The sequence below is a fragment of the Caloenas nicobarica genome, chromosome 1 (assembly GCF_036013445.1).
Source record: "Caloenas nicobarica isolate bCalNic1 chromosome 1, bCalNic1.hap1, whole genome shotgun sequence".
NCBI lineage: Eukaryota > Metazoa > Chordata > Aves > Columbiformes > Columbidae > Caloenas > Caloenas nicobarica.
Window position 1 is genome coordinate 214,375,705 of NC_088245.1, and position 18,913 is coordinate 214,394,617.

The 18,913-nt window shown below is 51.9% G+C and overlaps 1 protein-coding gene across 1 annotated transcript; it reads left to right on the forward strand.

Moving 5' to 3' along the window:
* The first annotated feature begins 603 nt into the window (after positions 1–603).
* Positions 604–18,103, forward strand: XRRA1 (X-ray radiation resistance associated 1). The gene is made up of 17 exons (XM_065626839.1): positions 604–718; positions 1,790–1,938; positions 2,120–2,191; positions 2,769–2,841; positions 3,506–3,603; positions 5,859–5,992; positions 7,574–7,672; positions 9,036–9,295; positions 9,908–9,948; positions 10,724–10,840; positions 12,046–12,139; positions 13,365–13,483; positions 13,913–14,173; positions 15,428–15,593; positions 15,721–15,833; positions 16,970–17,075; positions 17,880–18,103. The coding sequence occupies exons 1-17, from the start codon at positions 604–606 to the stop codon at positions 18,101–18,103; spliced, it is 2,241 nt and encodes a 746-aa protein (XP_065482911.1).
* The last annotated feature ends 810 nt before the right edge of the window (positions 18,104–18,913 follow it).

Consider the following 18,913-nt stretch of genomic DNA (forward strand, 5'->3'; position numbering starts at 1 on the left):
GGGCTCTGAGCAACCTGAGCTGGTGCAGATGTCCCCGCTCATGGCAGGGGTGGCACTGGGGGAGCTGGGGAGGTCCCTTCAACCTAAATCCTTCTGTGATTCAATGATTCTTTGTCAGATCGGTGTGTCCAAATGTGGAGGCACCATCAGATGGCACTGGGAGACCATCTCCTGCTACAGGGCATGGCACAAGAACAATGCAGCGCCTTCGACATTTATTTCTGAGGTTTGGGGAGTGGTGACCAGTGTGGTTCTTTTCCAGGTGTCACCACAAGTGACAAGAGGAACAAGGAATGAGGGGTAAAGCAGAAATCCCAGGAGTCGTCATCCACACAGTCTGACTCACACACACAGAGGCCGGTGGCTGCATTTTGCCCTCTTGAGCTGTTAAACCATGTGCACGCTCCTGGCACCTCATTTATTTCTCCGTTTTAGAAGATGATGCTCCTCATGTCCTTGACAGCGTTTCTTTGCCTCCAGGCTGACACTTCGTTTGTGGCCACCCTTGAAAAGAGCTGTTTAAAGCAAAGAAACATTAGACTCAGTGAAAATTTTAACCCATTTATTTCTTTCCCCACTCTCCCCAGGAATGCTGCAGTCAAGATGGCTACGACAAAACTCTATAAAACGGGTGATGAAAGCAACTATGCAACGAACTGCTTCCCTGCCAGGAACATTTTACGTGCAAGTAAAGAAGGTGACGCTATAAGTGCTGCTGGTAAACCCTCCCTGCAGAATAACATCGTGTCCACAGGGGCAGGTCCACCTTCCACCCTGTTTTTGGGGCAGATAGAGGGAACATTCAGCTGCGGTTTCCTGTATCAACATCACAGCTGATAACGCAGATAACAGAACTTAAAACAGTGCCCAGCAAGTCTTAAAATAATTTAAGATCTCATTGAAATGAAGAGGGCAGGGTGTCTAGAGTGTCTATTAAATGAGGGCTTTGAGAGTCACATCTATTAAATGCTTAGAAATGGCAGAAATGTCTTCTAACATTTGAGAAGTGATGGAGAGAGATCTCCTAGGCTGGTCAGGGGCACAAAACCTTCCAGGAGAGGTTGAGGGTGCTGAGCTGGTTTTGTTTGGCCAAGAGGAGTCCAAGGGGAGATCTGATGGTGGCTTTACAGCTACAGCTCCTCTTAACGGTGGCAGATGGCATAACTAAGGCAAAAATTTCTCCTTGGGAGGTTTAGGTTGGACGTTAGGAGGAATTTCTCTGGGAGGAGGTGCAGCTCTGGGCCAGGTTACCTCGGGAGGTGGTCGAATCATAGAATCATTTCAGTTGGAAGAGACCCTTAAGACCATCCAGTCCAACCATAACCTATATCTAGCACTAAACCATGTCCCTGAGAAACTCATCTATACATCTTTTAACCCCCGCCAGGGATGGTGACTTCAGCACTTCCCTGGGCAACCTGTTCCAGTGCTTTACAACCCTTTCTGTGGAGAAATGTTTCCTAATACCCAAAGTCACTGAACAAAGACACAACTGACTGATCTGACGTTGCTGATGGTCCTGCTTTGGGTGGGAGGTTGGACTGGAGATCTCCGGAAGTTTCTTCCAGCCCACATTTCCATGTCTGCAACCAAGGGCTCTATTACCATCTATAAAATATCGTGTTTTTTCTCTTCCATGGCTCTGGCTATAGCTTTAATGTTCCTACCTTAAATTCATGGTCGCTGGACCTTTTATACTTGAGTATTTCCCTATACAGGGTATTTTAAAGTGCTGGATTTCAGCGCTGGGCTGAAATCAAGGCTCTGCCTCGGTCTGTTGTTGTGTCAGGGCGCTGGGTGCTGGCACACAGAGCTACCCCAAGGGCTTGGACTGAGAAAGGGACCACGGGGAAGACACCACAGCAGAGGACAAACCGCCCAGATTCTGCCTCTGTAAAAGAAAAGAATGAAGACAATGTCCTAGATGAGCCATTTCTAGTGAGTGCAGATTTCTTATTATTCTCTCCCCTTCCTACAATCCAAGGAACAAGGTGCCCCCCTCATCTGGGGGGAAGCCAAGGGCTGGTTTTGGGGCTCAGGTCCCAGGACGTGACATACAAAACTAATAATTTGTGGTTCTTTTTTTTCCCCGCTTTTTTTTTTTTTTTTTTTTTCCCAGATGAAGCACCACCGTTTGAAGAACCCATCTGACCTTTGCTTTGTGAACATAAGCAGCCAAAATCTGGTCTTGGTGAGTATCAGAAACTCAAGAAGCATTAGGGAAACTGCTTTAAAAGCTAAAAAAATTACTACATTAGCACACGAGTGTCCAGAGATCAGAGAAAAATCACATTAAATGCAGGTATATTCCTTGCCGGGGAAGGTGAGCCAGCCAGCTGTGAACAGGCTTGGATGATTTGTCCTACAAACTTTTGAACTGTGTCTTCATCACAAAATTAACGTGGTCTTCATTGGGTGTAGCCCCCTCCCCACTTACATCCCGTCACAAAATGCTGTTCTTTGGGTTCCCTTGAGAAGGGACTTTTATTTGGGTTCATAACTAACTCGCAATAAGTTGCTGATGCGTTCTTAGTGTCTTTTTAGGGTTCTTTCAACTATGTCCAAGTCTTCTGGATGTTGGTCACTGAGGCAGCTGTGCATTAAGCACACACTCTGAGGATGCTCTCCATCATCAGAAAAAAAATGAAGACCTAATTATGGGAAATTCTATTACTTAGGCATTATAAGAATATTAAAAATCCGGTTGTTTTAGACCAGTTTAGGGCTGGAGCAGAATTATTTCCCCCCTTCCATCATGTATTTTTCAGGCTAAAGAAGAAGATTTTGAGAAATTTGATTGCGTTGCTTTTATAAATGCTGCTGAGAACCTGCTGACACTAGGTAAGGGATTGCATTACCAAAAAATAGACACTGCTTTTCAACCCGGGGAAGCTTATGTTTGTCTGAACAAAGGTCTAGAGCTTTACAAAGAGAATTAAGATACACATGCAGCACTTTACAGAATTGCTTCTTTCCTGTTACTGAAATCCTTGCATTAATTCCCTTTATTGTAACGATAATTGCATGCCACTGTGGTATCCTTTTCATTATTAGAAAACCAAGCTCTTTACAAAGAAAAATCCCCATTTAATATATATAAGCATCAAATAATGAAACGACTTGTCCCAAAGGCTCGGAAGGTTAATGGTCGAGCTGGGAGGTGAGTCCAAATGCAGTGTTGTGGACTCAGTTAATTTGAAGAAAGAAAAAGGGAGATCAGTTGAATAACTAGTAAAACATATAAGCTAAATGTGGCTTCAAGCAATAATCTAATCTGTGGTGGGAGCAAGTGCATGAAAGCAAACCAAATGTCTAAGGAGCGGTGGGGCATCACGTATTGTATGGACAAACATCTACCTGAATGGGCAGTTTCTTTAAAACTTGCCCTCTGATAATAGTAGAGCTCTCATTCTTGTTGGTTTTGGTCCATTCCAGACCTGGGTGAAACACGGTTTGTTCTGTTACTGCTGTTCCTCACTCACAGGAATGTTTTCCACCATTGCAGAGCCATTTCGGAAGTTTCCAGGACTGCGGGAACTGGAACTTTCCTTGAACGGACTAAGAAATCTGAAAATCAGCGCTGGAGACTTCCTGCATTTGGAAGTAAGATAGAATCACAGAATCAATTTGGTTGGAAAAGATCCTCAAGATCATCAAGTTCACCGGTTACCACAACCCTGGCACTACCCCATGTCCCTGAGAACCTCATCTCCGTCTGTCCAACCCCTGCAGGGATGGTGACTCCAGCACTGCCCTGGGCAGCCTGTTCCAATGCCCGACAGCCCTTTGGGGAAGAAATTGTTCCCAAGATCCAACCTCAACCTCCCCTGGCGCAACTTGACGCCATTTCCTCTGGTCCTAGATGAGGGGCATCCAAGACCTTATTCATCTCCTCCCAACTGTCAGACTGAGGCCTACATGTAGCACTGATGTGTGTCCCTGCTGTGTGAGTTCTCTGAAACTGCAGGGTCATTCTCTTCCTGCATCCTCATGACTCTGGGTTGTCCTTTCTGCTCTGTCCCATCCTGCAGAGCAATCTCTCACAGATCCCCGCCGCTCACCCCCTTGCCACAAGACTCCTTGTTTCTCCGTGATCCTTTCCGTGGTCTGTCAGCCACTCATGTCATCCCTGACACTCTGTGGTCCCCGGCAGATCCCCATCCTCATCCACACTGTGCTCTACCTCTCTGCATCCCATCCTCCTCTTCTCCAAATATCTGCCTACAGTTTTCCCAACTTACAGGCTGCTTTTCTAACACACCAAAGGGGTCAGGTTGTTTTTTCTTGGAAAAAGAGACAAAGTGGATCCTAAGAACAAGAAACTGTGTCTGGGATAATGGCTGGAGTTATCGTCTCACTCCAGTTTGGAGTGTGTCTCTGCTACAGGGAGCTTGGGCTCCGGTTTAGCTCTACTAACCTTATCTAGGCTTGCTCTCTGAGGAGGTGTCCTTGCCTGGATTTTTCTGGTTATTGATTGCTGCTGGACATAAAGTTCCATCTTAAAAGGTTTCTTTCTCCTTGTCTTATTCAAAGAACTGTTGGTGGCTTGGCTGTCAGCTCCGTACGCTCAGATTCTGGCCTTCCTCCTGCCTGCAGGCTTTGGGAGGTCCCCAAATCCACGAAGCTCTCCCACGTTTCTCCGACACGCTGTTGGTAACCCTGCTCAGGGGTTTGACTTAGTGGGCATGTGTCCAGGTGATGGGGAACCAAATTTCCAAGGCTCACGAGGCCAGGGATGATCCTATCCATCCCTTGCTGCCTTTGTGTGAGCGAAAGGTGGGGATGGGACCCACCTAAACTCCCCTTTCTGCCATCTTCCCATGGATCCCAGCTTCATCCATGATCGATGTCCAGGATCTCGTTTGCTAACAGCCTGGACAAATCAGCCCTGGGAAGACTGAGTGAAAATTCATATTAAATTGATTTCGAAAGTGCTTTGAGCTCCTCCTGGGGAAACTGGCCTATTTTAATGCCTGGGCAAAGCTATTCCTGTTCACACATTTCAGAAACCCTTGTCCTTGCTACAGCAGCATCTGCTCTCTGACTTTCTCTTGGCTATTGTCCCAGGAGTCGCATGTGTAAGGAAGGGACCAGCCCTGAGCACTTCTGCCAAGGTGCAGAGTCCCACCATAGGTCCCTGCAAGTCAGAGACACTCATAGCATCACACATCCCCCCGTGCTGGGCACTGGGGAGGCCAAGCCTCAAATCCTGGGGTCAGTTTTGTGCCTCTCACACCAAGAAAGGCCTTGAGGTGCTGGAGCGAGTTGAGAGAAGGGAACGGAGCTGGGGAAGAGGCTGGAGCACAAGTGTGATGGGAGCGGGTGAGGGAGCTGGGTGGTTCAGCCTAGAGAACAGGAGCTGAGGGGAGACCTTCTGATCTCTGACCTGCCTGAAAGGAACTTGGAGCCAGGGGGGGTCGGGCTCTGCTCCCCAGGAACAAGCGCCAGGACCAGAGGAAACGGCCTCAAGTTGCGCCAGGGGAGGTTGAGGTTGGATCTTGGGAACAATTTCTTCCCCAAAGGGCTGTGGGGCATTGGAACAGGCTTCCCAGGGCAGTGGTGGAGTCACCATCCCTGGAGGGGTTGGACAGACGGAGATGAGGTTCTCAGGGACATGGGGTAGCGCCAGGGGTGGGGGAACGGTTGGACTCGATGATCTTGAGAGTCTTTTCCAACCAAAATGATTCTATGATCACTCTAGGGCGGGTAGTAGCATGACTGAAAATCTCCTTAAATATTTAATATCTACCTAGGGAAAGCCGATAGGTCCCTTCCAATCCCTAACATTCTGTGATTCTTTGATTCTGTGATATACAATGGCCTTTGCTCCAGAGGATTGTTTCTTCCGTTTCCTTCAGGATCTGGATCTCTCATACAATAATTTGTCCTCCCAAGACATTTGGACATTAGGAGATTTGTCCCAGCTCAAAATTCTTCACTTGACGGGCAACAGGCTTCGGTCTCTGCCTCCGGACCTGGCAGGCTCATGGGAGTAAGTGTCCACAGCCAGTAATGCTTCTGTTTGGTGGGGAGCTGCTGGTGGGATGTGCCTGGCAGGTGGGAAGGGCGATAAACAGAGTAGTGGTCAACGGCTCGATGTCTGGATGGACACCAGTGACAAGTGGTGTCCCTCAGAGATCCGTACAGGGACCAGTGCTCTTTATCATCTTCATCAATGACACAGACGGTGGGATCGAGTGCACCCTCAGCAAGTTTGCAGATGACCCCAACGTGAGTGGTGCAGGTGACACATCTGAGGGACAGGATCCATCCAGAGGGACCTGGACAAGCAGGAGAAGTGGGTCCATGTGAACCTCATGAGGTCCAACAAGGCCAAGTGCAACGTCCTGCACCTGGGTTGGGGCAACCACCGGTATCAATCCAGGCTGGGGATGGAGCGATGGAGAGCAGCCCCCAGGAGAAGGACTTGGGGGTGCTGGGGGTGAAAGATTGGCCATGAGCCGGCAATGTGCGCTTGCAGCCCAGAAATCCACCCGTGTCCTGGGCTGCATCCCCAGCAGCGTGAGCAGCAGGTGGAGGGAGGGGATTCTGCCCCTCTGCTCCGCTCCGGTGAAACCCCCTGCAGTGCTGGTCCAGCTTTGGTGTTCTCAGCACAGGACACACATGGAGAGGGGCCAGAGGAGCCCAAGAAATGATGCGAGGCTGGAACAGCTCTGCTGGGAGGACAGGCTGAGAGAGTTGGGGTGTTCAGCTGGAGAAGAGAAGCTCCGGGTAGATCTTATTGTGGCCTTTAAAGGGGCTGAGAAGAAAGATGGGGACAGACTTTTGAGCAGGGCCTGTTTTGATAAGACGGGGGGTGATGGTTTTAAACTAAAGGAGGGAGATTCAGGCCAGACATGAGGAAGAAATTGTTGGCCCTGAGGGCAGTGAGGGCCTGTCCCAGGTTGGCCAGAGAGGTGGTGGATGAACCATCCCTGGAGGCATCCCAGGCCAGGCTGGACAACCTGAGCTGGTGCAGATGTCCCTGCTCATGGCAGGGGTGGCACTGGGGGAGCTGGGAAGGTCCCAAACCAAACCATTCTGTGATTCTATGATTCTCTGGAGCAGTGAGGGTGGGCAGCCTGGGATTTATCAGTGTGGGCAGCAGAGCTCTTCCCTCGCAAACTGGAAGATGAAATAATCTCATGGTCAGTGATGGGTGGCAGGGAAGTGTTATCCCACCTCAGGTCGAGATCACCCAGGTCATCCGCTGTCACCAGGAGCTAGACAGCTAGAGAGGAACCTCTGGACGGGATTCAGCAGCCCTGTTGGGTGGCTGAGCCATGTAAGATGCTATTTATTAATCGTTAATTAGACCCCTCACGTACAGCTTAGCTGCAACTGCCATGCCAAGGTATCCACCGTTTGCCATACTTGGAGATAAGACACTGAGCTGGATGGTCCTTTGGACTGATCCAATTTAGACTGAATTTATTGTTTTTCTATTAAAAGAAGGAAAACAGCCCCAGCCCAGTCTCCCAGTGGATACATCTTCCCCCAATGACAGCAAATTACGTATTTTTCACCTGTCTTTGCTTGAGCGTGTTTTTAATGAGCCTCCTTGTATTCGCAGCTCTGCTCATTCAAGGTTTCCGTCTCTGGAGGTCTTGTCGCTGGATGACAATTGCCTGTCAGACCCGAGCGTCTTTGTGAGCCTGTCTCATCTCTGCAGGTAAGGACGCACCTGGCAGCAGATGACTCTGGCATTTGGGGGCTGGCAGTTGCCTCCGTCAGCTGTTGCACAGTAGCCTGCTTCAAATAAAAACCAAAATCTTTGTGATTCACTCAGAAAATTCCCTGTTTATCTCTCTAGTCTTGCAAATGGGACTGAATGGAAGCAAACAGCCTGCTGCAAAGCATGAGCCGGCCAAACCCGGCAGGTGGTTGGTAATTCAGCTCTTGCAATGCATGTTTGCTGATCTCCAGCTCTGATTTGACAAATGGCAATTGCTTTCTGAGTTTTCCCTTCTTCGCCCCAGATTCAACCTTTATTTGAACACAGCAGCACTAGGAAAGGCTGCATATCAGCTCCCTCTGTTTAATGTGGGCTTTCGTGATTCACAGAATCATAGAATCATTTTGGTTGGAAAGGATCCTCAAGATCATCGAATCCAACCATTCACCCACCCCTGGCACTACCACATATCCTTGAGAACCTCATCTCCACATCTATTCAACCCCTTCAGGGATGGTGACTTCACCACTGCCCCGGGCAGCCGGTTCCAATGCCCCACAGCCCTTTGGGGAAGAAATTGTTCCCAAGATCCAACCTCAACCTCCCCTGGCGCAACTTGAGGCTGTTTCCTCTGGTCCTGGCGCTTGTTCTTTGGGAGCAGAGCCCGACCTCCCCTGGCTCCAAGCTCCTTTCAGGCAGGTCAGAGATCAGAAGGTCTCCCCTCAGCTCCTGTTCTCCAGCTGAACCCCCAGCTCCCTCAGCCGCTCCCATCACACTTGTGCTCCAGCCCCTTCCCCAGCTCTGTTCCCTTCTCTCAGCTCACTCCAGCACCTCAAGGGCTTTCTTGTCATGGGAGTCCCAAAACTGTCCCCAGGATTCGCGGTTTGGCCTCCCCAGTGCCCAGCACAGGACGGTCACTGCCCTGGGCCTGCTGGCCACACCAGTGCTGGTACCAGCCAGGATGCTGGTGGCCTCTTGGCCACCTGGGCACACGCTGGTTCATGTTCAGCTGCTGTCACCAACACTCCCAGCTCCTTTTCCAGCGGGCACTTTCCAGCCGCTCTTCCCTGAGCCTGGAGCGCTGCCTGGGGTTGGTGTGACCCAAGTGCAGGACCTGGCACTTGGCCTTATTGAACTTTAGACAATTGGCCTCAGCCCATCCATCCAGCCAGTCCAGATCTCTCTTCAGAGCCTTCCTACCCCTCAGTGTCACAGACACCCCTACTCTGCTGCTGGGAAGCCCAGCGAGGTGGCAGGTTGAGTTTGAGCTCCCTGCCCTGCAAGTGCCGGGGTGAACAGATGGCCGGTGTGTACGCTGATAGCAACCATGGAGTTTCTCACACGTTTTCTCTTCCAACAGCCTGAGGGAGCTGAATCTGGACAGGAACAGGATTTCGGCTGTCCCCTACCTGCACCAAGCAGAGAGCAGGCAGTTCTTTCTCCACCCGGCGCTGGATGGTGACAGCTTCAGGGCAGAGTGGTACAAATCCCTGAGCAGCCTCTGGCAGCAGCCCCGGCCACTGCAGCAGGAGGACACGGAGGTGCCAGCAGAGCTGGAAATGAAGAAAGGACAGCTTGGATCTGTCACGTCACAGAATGACACAGATCCAGACAGGACGGGTGAGCAGCACCTGCCTCTCCCTGCCTGTGCTGAAACCGTGGGGGATTTCAGTGGGAGAGGGCTCAGTGATGTCAGGGTGAGGATCTGCTTGATGTTTGCTGGTGAGCAAAGCAGCTTGACAAAATTAAAACAGTCAGGGAGGGATGCACGGAACCATTTCAGACATCTCAACTAACCTGTACAGTCCCTCTATAATTACTGGGAGCTTACTGGACACAGAATCACAGAATATTTTGGTTGGAAAAGACCCTCAAGGTCATCGAGTCTGACCATTAACCCACCCCTGGCACTGCCCCATGTCCCTGAGAACCTCATCTCTGTCTGTCCAACCCCTCCAGGGATGGTGACTCCACCACTGCCCTGGGCAGCCTGTTCCAATGCCCCGCAGCCCTTTGGGGAAGAAATTGTTTCCCAGATCCAACCTCAACCTCCCCTGGCGCAACTCGCCTGGAGTGATGGGGCTGTCACCAAGCAGTGGGACTGATTCCTCCTCACCTTGGGCACGTCTTGCCACTGAACCAAATCCTGCCTGATGCTGATTTGCTTTTCCAGGATAATTCCAGCCTTGCTATGGCTTCATGCAGAAACCCTCACTTTATGTTTCATTGCAGAGCTTCTTTGGAATTCTGACTCTCAGGAATGCCTGGCGCCGGTAAGAACTGTTGGCTCATTTGTGATTTTGGGAGTGTGAGCTCCAAAACTTTGTTTCCCAAAATCTCTCAACTGAGTTTCAATCAGCCTGTGGGTACAGCTGGGACGCTGGGTGCCTGCAAAGATTTACAGCGAGTATTGTCTCTCATCGGGAAGATCAGGAGCAAATTTTCCTATAACCAAGGGACACCGGAGCTTAAACTTATATGATTTTCAAATAAAAGCTGGGTCACCATTTGCTTGTGACCGTGTGCCCTCCCTGCACAGGGAAGCGTGTTCTGTGGCTCAGATGGGGACTGAAGAGAGTTTATTCATTCTTAACACTGTAATCTTTTCCCCTCGGATTTATTTATGTCATGCTCATTCAGAATTGAGTGCTTGAAGCCAAATATGCTGATTTTTATTAGAACCTGAGTAAGGGGCTGAGCTTCAGAGATGCTGAGCTCTCGCAGCATGTTTTAGGGTAACACACACGTGCACGCACACACACGCTCTCTGAGAGCTCAGCTGCTTCCTCCTGAGTCCACGCACGTTTTCAGTGCTGGATGATGGGAATTTCATGCATTTGTTGTGACTCCCTGCAGAGCTCCCACAGTAACACAGAGGCCAGAGCAAGCTGCAACCAGACAACCTCCAAAGTTAATCTGAACCAAAAATCTCTTCAAATTAGAGTCATGTTTGGGCTCAGGGAAGTGATGTCCTGTCACTGGGGGTGTCTCCTGCCACCAGAGCCCCTGAGCCCTGTCTCTGCTCATCCTCTTCCTCCTCTCTTGAAGGTTGTTCCTAGGGAAGGAGACCAAACTGCCTCTAAGACTCCGCTGGCTCCCTCCACAAACAGAGACGTTTGTGCTCCTTTTCCTCGGCTGAAGCGTCTCAGCTTGGCCTTCAACAAGGTGATTTGGGTCTTGTGGCTCCAAATAAATGTAAATATGCAGTTGCTTGTTCCCTGGGAGACAGCCTTGGCCTTCAGCTGCCGCTGCAGAGGGGCACAGCTCTCCCCGGCTCTGTCCATCTGCCAGCCCACAGGGATGTGTCAGATATCCAGGATCTCCCAGGGGGCACAGGATGCCTATTCAGGGGGCCAAATTACCTGCATATTTGGTGATTTAATCAGAAAATGGGATATGTGAAGGATCATTGGAGCACAAGTGTGCTGGGGAGCAGCTGAGGTAGCTGGGGGGTTCAGCCTGGAGAACAGGAGCTGAGGGGAGACCTTCTCATCTCTGAACTGCCTGAAAGGAGCTTGGAGCCAGAGGAGGTTGGGCTCTGCTCCCCAGGAACAAGCGCCAGGACCAGAGGAAACGGCCTCAAGTTGCGCCAGGGGAGGTTGAGGTTGGATCTGGGGAACAATTTCTTCCCCAAAGGGCTGTGGGGCATTGGAACAGGCTGCCCAGGGCAGTGGTGGAGTCACCATCCCTGGAGGGGTTGAACAAACGCGGAGATGAGGTTCTCAGGGATGTAGGGTAATGCCAGGCTTGGGTTAATGGTTGGACTCAATGAGCTTGAGGGTCTTTTCCAACAAAAATGATTCTGTGATTCTATGAGTGCCCTCCCCTCGGACTGATCCTTTGCTGGAGCTGCATGATGGATGGTGGTGTCTCATCGAGAACTTAGTGCTGATTTAGTGTCAGGTTATACCACACTGGGTTCTCTGTGTGCCCCAACAGACAAGTAACGTGTTCATTTAACCTTCCCTTCATGGTGCTTTTGGCTGTTGCCCAGCACTTAACTCACGCTGATTCCCAGCCAGGTGAGCTGGCAGAGCCAAGTTATCACGACTCAGCGAGTGGCATCCCCTTGGGACGTGATGGTGTGGCTCTGCTTGCTTGCAAAGTGAGCTCTGCTGCCTTTCCCCATGTGTCGTCACCTTGTTTTAGGTCACTGCCTTGTTGGTGAGCTGGTTTTTGGCTGCTGTGCTCTTGCCAGGCTGTGGTTTGGACTTCAGGGTGGAAAGGCAAGACATTTTCTGCCTCTTTACCTTGCAGCTCTTCCAAGCACTGGAGTGACACATTTTGGTAGGAGGGTTGGGATGAAACTCTACAGCCTCTGGCATGACTCAATGCTTAGAGCAAACAATAAACTATATTTTATCTTGCAGATTGCAGATGAGACAGCTCTCTTACCTGTGGCTTTCTTCCCATGCCTGAAGGAGCTGACGTTTCACAACAACCCTCTTACCACCACCCGGAGAGGTACAGTGTGAGCCTGGCCCTGTGGGGTGTCATGGTCCATTTGGTGATGGTTCATTTACCTTGATCTCGAGGCTCCTGCTTTGTCCCTCCTTCATGTTTAGCTCTCTGGGACAGGGACAGCATTGCCTTTCGGTGTTTGGACACTCCTGCCCTGCTGGCCTTGGCCCAGGCCCTCAGGGAGGTGGTTTAATCATTGCTTCTCTCTAAAGAGCAATGCGGATGAGCACTGGTCTTGCAAATGCTGTTAATTGTAGGACCAGGGAAATGACTGTTCCCTGTGCTGGGCACTTGTGAGGCCAAAACTCGAATCCTGGGGTCAGTTTTGGGCCTCCCATGACAAGAAAGCCCTTGAGGTGCTGGAGCGAGTTGGGAGAAGGGAACGGAGCTGGGGAAGGGGCTGGAGCACAAGTGTGATGGGAGCGGCTGAGGGAGCTGGGGGTTCAGCTGGAGAACAGGAGCTGAGGGGAGACCTTCTGATCTCTGACCTGCCTGAAAGGAGCTTGGAGCCAGGGGGGGTCGGGCTCTGCTCCCCAGGAACAAGTGCCAGGACCAGAGGAAATGGCCTCAAGTTGCGCCAGGGGAGGTTGAGGTTGGATGTGGGGAACAATTTCTTCCCCAAAGGGCTGTGGGGCATTGGAACAGGCTGCCCAGGGCAGTGGTGGAGTCACCATCCCTGGAGGGGTTGAACAGATGGAGATGAGGTTCTCAGGGACACGGGGTAGTGCCAGGGCTGGGGGAATGGTGGGACTTGCTGATTTTGAGAGTCTTTTCCAATCAAAATTATTCTAATGCCCTCCTGCTGCTCCCAGCCCCATCAAAGTCCATAACAGCCCATCTGTGACTGATGCAGTGCAGTCTCAGGCTAAATTTTACTCCCCAAATGATTTTCATCCCACAAAGGGTTTGTCTGAAGCTGGTCCAGGTGTCCCTGTGGCCTCGGTAGGTGACGTTTGGCTGTAGCCAGAAGGATGCTGATGAAACGTTGCAATGTTATTGCTCCCTGTGCACGTGACTTGTATACTAGTAAATAAAACAGATCAGGGATGCTCCTCGGGCCTTTGTGGCACGTAGCTCAGTCCAATTATGTCCTTAGGGCTAAAATATCTCCCTACAACACCAGGTGGCTTCTACTCTGGTGCTTGGGCAGTGCCATGGGGTTAGTTGGTACAGTGAGCCAAGCTTTGTGCCAGCTGCCTGCAGCGCTGGGCAACTTCTGCTCCTTCAGGGCAGCCGCCTCTGCTGACCCGGCTCCTCCAGCACAATCTGGGGATTAAACTTGTCCGACAGAAGAGCGTAGCCATGAGGAGGGGACACTTCTCCGTTCCTCTCAAAGCCAGCCGCAAGGTAAGGGCAGATGTGTCCCTGGAGCGTGGGGTTTTTCCTACCTAAGGCAGGGATTAATCCCTTGCTGTAATAGTCAGGGCAGGATTGCCGGTGAACAGACTTGCTGGGGAGCTTGGGAAGAGCTGGTGGGACACACAGATCCCAGCAGGGTTGGAAGGGTGGGAAGGTTTGGTGGTATTTTGCTCAGGATGAGGTTGGGGAGTCCAACCACCCCCTTATTGCTGCCCCAGGCTGGGTTTTTCACTGAGTTTTTGGGTTCAATCCTGCTCATCGACCTCGGCTGAGGGATCTAATGGGACTGAAGCTGCTGCTGGGATGTTCCTGGAGCCAGGGCTGCCCTGTCCCATCAGGACAAACATCCAGCCTCCAGACCCCACCCCACACTAACACTCATGGCAGTGTGTGTGGACATCTATCGTGTCCCCCCAGGTCACGTCTCATCTCCCCAAAGTCACCAAACGGCTGCTGATGCTGGAAGCTCCTGTCAGGACCTTTCTGTGCAAACCGCTCCCAGCTGTGATGGAGACTGCAAGAGATGCTGCAGCTCCCAGTCCGGCCCGGCTGCTGTCCCCCATCAGCTCCACAACCCCAACTGGCAGACAGCAGATGACACTGGGGGAAGAGGAGGGCGACTCCAGGCCTTCTCCTGGCCCAGCTGAGGAGGACGTTGCATCTTTCTTCATGACACAGGTGAGGATGGGCTGTCAGTGTTCTGGACTGCAGGGCTTGTCCAGAAATGGTCCATAGATGAATCTTTGTTTCCTATGTGATTGAATGGTGTGAACACATTATGGGTACCAGTGGTTATAACCCTCCTTGGGCTGCAAGGGGTTTCAGGAAGGAAGAATTAGCAAGAAGCAACATTACAGGCTCGGAGAGGAGTGGCTGGAAAGTGCACGGTGGAAAAGGACCTGGGGGTGTTGGTGACAGCAGCTGAACATGAACCAGCGTGTGCCCAGGTGGCCAAGAGGCCACCAGCATCCTGGCTGGTACCAGCACTGGTGTGGCCAGCAGGCCCAGGGCAGTGACCGTCCTGTGCTGGGCACTGGGGAGGCCAAATCACGAATCCTGGGGGCAGTTTTGGGCCCCTCGTGCCATGAAAGGCCTTGAGGTGCTGGAGTGAGTTGGGAGAAGGGAACGGAGCTGTGGAAGGGGCTGGAGCACAAGTGTGATGGGAGCGGCTGAGGGAGCTGGGGGTTCAGCTGGAGAACAGGAGCTGAGAGGAGACCTTCTGATCTCTGACCTGCCTGAAAGGAGCTTGGAGCCAGGGGGGTCGGGCTCTGCTCCCCAGGAACAAGCGCCAGGACCAGAGGAAACGGCCTCAAGTTGCGCCAGGGGAGGTTGAGGTTGGATGTGGGGAACAATTTCTTCCCCAAAGGGCTGTTGGGCATTGGAACAGGCTGCCCAGGGCAGTGGTGGAGTCACCATCCCTGGAGGGGTTGGACAGACGGCGATCAGGTTCTCAGGGACATGGGGTAGTGCCAGGGGTGGGTGAATAGTTGGACTCAATGATCTTGAGGGTATTTTCCAACCGAAATGATTCTATGATTCTATGCATAAATGTAACGCCGTGACCATGAATTCATGGCCTGTTTCTCAGGGTGACCCAAGGCTGTCCTGCCTGGTGTGTAGCCCCAACTGCAGGAGCTCATCAGTCCAGCATTTTCCCTACAGCATCTGCTGGAAAACTCCCTCCTAGTGCTCACCAGGGCAGCTTTCAGACTTGATTTCCCTGAATATCTTGGGATTATCTGGGGAAAAAAAAATAAAAAGCCTTCACTGGCATGAGGATGGCCCCTCTCTCCCCTGGTCCTGCTGAGCAGAGATGGGATGAGGTGGTGGCTGTGTGGCTTGGTGCCAGCGCAGGAGACCACTGGCCACAGCAGGACAGGCTCTGGCTGATTCCATCAGCTGCTGTGAATTATTTTCTTTTGCTGCTTCGAGGTGGAGGATGTGGCCACATCCCTGCCCAGACCCGTGGCAGAGGGCAGGCTGGAGAAGACAAGTGAGCAGAGTGAGGATGGAAGGTCCCAGGTGGTTCCAGAGCGATACAAAGGCTACGAGGAGCTGCTCGGTGGGGACACAGACCCAGATTTTATTGAGCCAGTTGGTGAGTGACGACAGCAGAGAGCTCTTGCTTTGAAAAGCCTTGGCAGATTGATGGATGATGTGGTCCACCCTGACCAAGAAAGAAGCAGCAAAGGCTTTTATTGTCCTATTTTCCCTCTGGTTCGCAGGGATACAGAAGAACGTGCAAGCGCTGTACTACATCCTGAAGCATCCCCTGGTTTACCGGGACACAAAGCCACGACTGGACAGTGTACAGAAGCCCTACGTGCCTCGGAAAAAGGTGAAGAACTGAAGTTCCAAAGGGAGAATGGTTGTGTCTGTGGATCACCCCACGTGTTTGGATGGATCCTGAGAGCCTGAGCTTGGCCTCAGGTCCCAGTTCTGGCGTCTCGCTGTTCTCTCTCACTCATGGCATGGTGTGTGCAGCCACCATGGGAACCCACCTGCTGGGATCACAGAATCATGGAATCACAGAACAGTTTGGGTTGGAAGGGACCTTCCCAGCTCATCCAGTGCTACCCCTGCCATGAGCAGGGACATCTGCACCAGCTCAGGTTGCTCAGAGCCCCGTCCAGCCTGGCCTGGGATGTCTCCAGGGATGGGGCACCTACCAGGGATAGAGCAGCTCAGCACACCAGGAAATGGCCAAGAGCCATGTGAGCCCCTGGGCAGCATGGGGGTCACTGCTTGTCACCAACACCCTGGAGAAAGCCGCCCTGTCCCGAGGGAGGTGGAGGAAACGGTCACCAAGCTGGGTCTGCAGGGTGAGTTATGGTAGAATTACAGTCCCTGAATCTTTTGTGCTGCTCAAAAATGATGCGAGGCTGGAACAGCTCTGCTGGGAGGACAGGCTGACAGAGTTGGGGTGTTCAACCAGAGAAGAGAAGCTCCGGGGAGACCTTATTGTGGCCCTTTAAGGGGCTGAGAAGAAAGATGAGGACAGACTTTTGAGCAGAGCCTGTTTTGATAAGACGAGGGGTGATGGTTTTAAACTAAAGGAGGGAGATTCAGGCCAGACATGAGGAAGAAATTGTTGGCCCTGAGGGTGGTGAGAGCTTGTCCCAGGTTGGCCAGAGAGGTGGTGGCTGAACCATCCCTGGAGACATCCCAGGCCAGGCTGGACGGGGCTCTGAGCAACCTGAGCTGGTGCAGATGTCCCTGCTCATGGCAGGGGTGGCACTGGGAGAGCTTAGAAGGTCCCTTCCAACCCAAACTACTCTATAATAATCTTAATTTGGTATCTAAACCGCACCAGCTTGGTCCAAAAAAAAAAGAAAAAGGAGACTGTCTCATCTACCTCATGCAAAACCATGGGCTCATGTTAATTTGGGAGAAGGGTGAGGAAAAGGAGGTGAGGGATCATCAGCCCGGAGGGTGGAGGGGAGACAGTCTGCATCCTCCTGATTTTCCTTGCAGCGTGGGAGGATGCCTGGCCCTCCTGCCCGACAGACGAGAGCAGAGGTCCTGGAAGGAATCCTGACGGCCATGAGAAACACCTCGACCTTCACTGAAGTCCCCCTGGGTACGTTCCTGCGTTCTTGGTCTCTCTTGTTGACGGCACCGCAGAGGCAGAGGCAGGATCTGAACATACATCCCATCTCAACATATATCCCTCACACCAAGAAAACCCTTGAGGTGCTGGAGTGAGTTGAGAGAAGGGAACGGAGCTGGGGAAGGGGCTGGAGCACAAGTGTGATGGGAGCGGCTGAGGGACCTCGGGGGGTTTAGATTGGATCTTGGGAACAATTTCTTCCCCAAAGGGCTGTGGGGCATTGGAACAGGCTGCCCAGGGCAGTGGTGGAGTCACCATCCCTGGAGGGGTTGGACAGACGGAGATGAGGTTCTCAGGGACATGGGGCAGTGCCAGGGGTGGGGGAACGGTTGGACTCCATGATCTTGAGAGTCTTTTCCAACCAAAATGATTCTATGATTCTGTACAATCCTGAACTGGTAGCGCAAGTAGGAACCCGCTACTGCGTGGTACTTTTTCTTTTCCTTGCACTGAAGAAGGAAAAGCAGAGGATGACAGGCAAGAAAATGAGGCACTTTTTGCAGGTTACAGTAAAAGCCACTGCCCCAGCTTGAACCCATCATGTCTCTTACTCTTGAGCTACTTGAGCCCAGCGGTGCCTTTGCTTTTGTGGCTCCCATGTTTCATGTGGCTGCCAGGATCCCAGCAGCCACCTTTGTGTCCCTGCCATGGTGACATACCCCACGCTGCGGGGACAGGAGTGACCTGTGGCCGCTGGCGGGTGGAGCTGTGGGAAGGAAGATCAAATATTGCAGCCGAGGAGCCACCTCATCCCTCCACTCTCACCTTTTCCAGCGTCTGTTTTGCAAAAGAAGAAATCCAGCCCCAGGGCGTACCGGGAAGCATGGAGGCTGATGAGGGAATTCCAGGAGATGTTCCAGATCCCCCCCGCAACCCTCAGCGAGGACGAGGAGCAGGTGATCAAAGCTCTCCTCGCAGCGGCAACATCCAAGCAAGGGAGCCCCAAACAGCTCCAGCTGCCGGCAAAGAGCGTGGCCAAGAAGGTGCCCAAAATTTAGTCCGCGCTATAGGCCAGGGTTTAATAAAGCATCCCACACCTTGGTCCTCCTGGATAAAATGTACGTTGTTTTGTAACTTGTTCGAAACCATTTTTCCCCTTCCTGAGGTTGGAAAATCAATGTTGGTGACAAGATTCAGCTTTTCAGGCAGCGGCTTCCAGCCTGAAAGCACCAATACCTGAAAACAACATCTGCTTGCTGTTGTGCTCTGCAGTTCCTGGAAAATCAGGTGTGCTCACCCATCCCTGCGCAAAAACCACCTTGTCAGAAAAACTGCTGCGTTTTTGGGGGATTGGAAGAGGACGGGGAGCGCTGTGACTGCCCCGTCCCATGATGAGCACAGCTCATGATGGGGCTTGTACAAGTAGGGCTTGCGGGTGAGCAGCAGCGTCATCGTTAACAACAAATTAATAGGAGCTCCCCAGTTCGCTCAGCCCTCGCGTGCCGTCCCAGCATCGCTCTGTCCTGCGGCCAAGCGCTGGGGAAAATCCGCCTCATGCCGGGGAAACACGTCCCGCCGCAGGTACGTGCCCAACCAGCTGGACCCCAGTGTGCTCAGGGAGCTGAACTGGGCACAAAATAGTTATTAAAAACCTAAATCCTTCCCAAAACCAGCCGTGTCTGAGCAACCGGAAGGGTCGGGCCAAGCGACGGGGGATGCTCACTTCCCACTGGCTGCTCACCCACGTGAAATATGTCATTATACTCACCTTCACCTTCTTTTTTCCCCCTGCAAAATACAAATAATGCAGCAACTGCAAAAACAGGGAGTTCACTGTCAGAACCTGGTTTTATTCTGTTTTAACCTTG

Excerpts from the sequence above, each read along its gene's own strand:
- XRRA1 (XM_065626839.1), top strand. The coding sequence starts at position 604 with ATGGCTACGACAAAACTCTATAAAACGGGTGATGAAAGCAACTATGCA. Across the intron at positions 719-1,789 it reads TGACGCTATAAGTGCTGCTG|GGCGCTGGGTGCTGGCACAC; the intron begins GTAAACCCTCCC and ends TTGTTGTGTCAG. Across the intron at positions 13,484-13,912 it reads CTCTCAAAGCCAGCCGCAAG|GTCACGTCTCATCTCCCCAA; the intron begins GTAAGGGCAGAT and ends GTGTCCCCCCAG.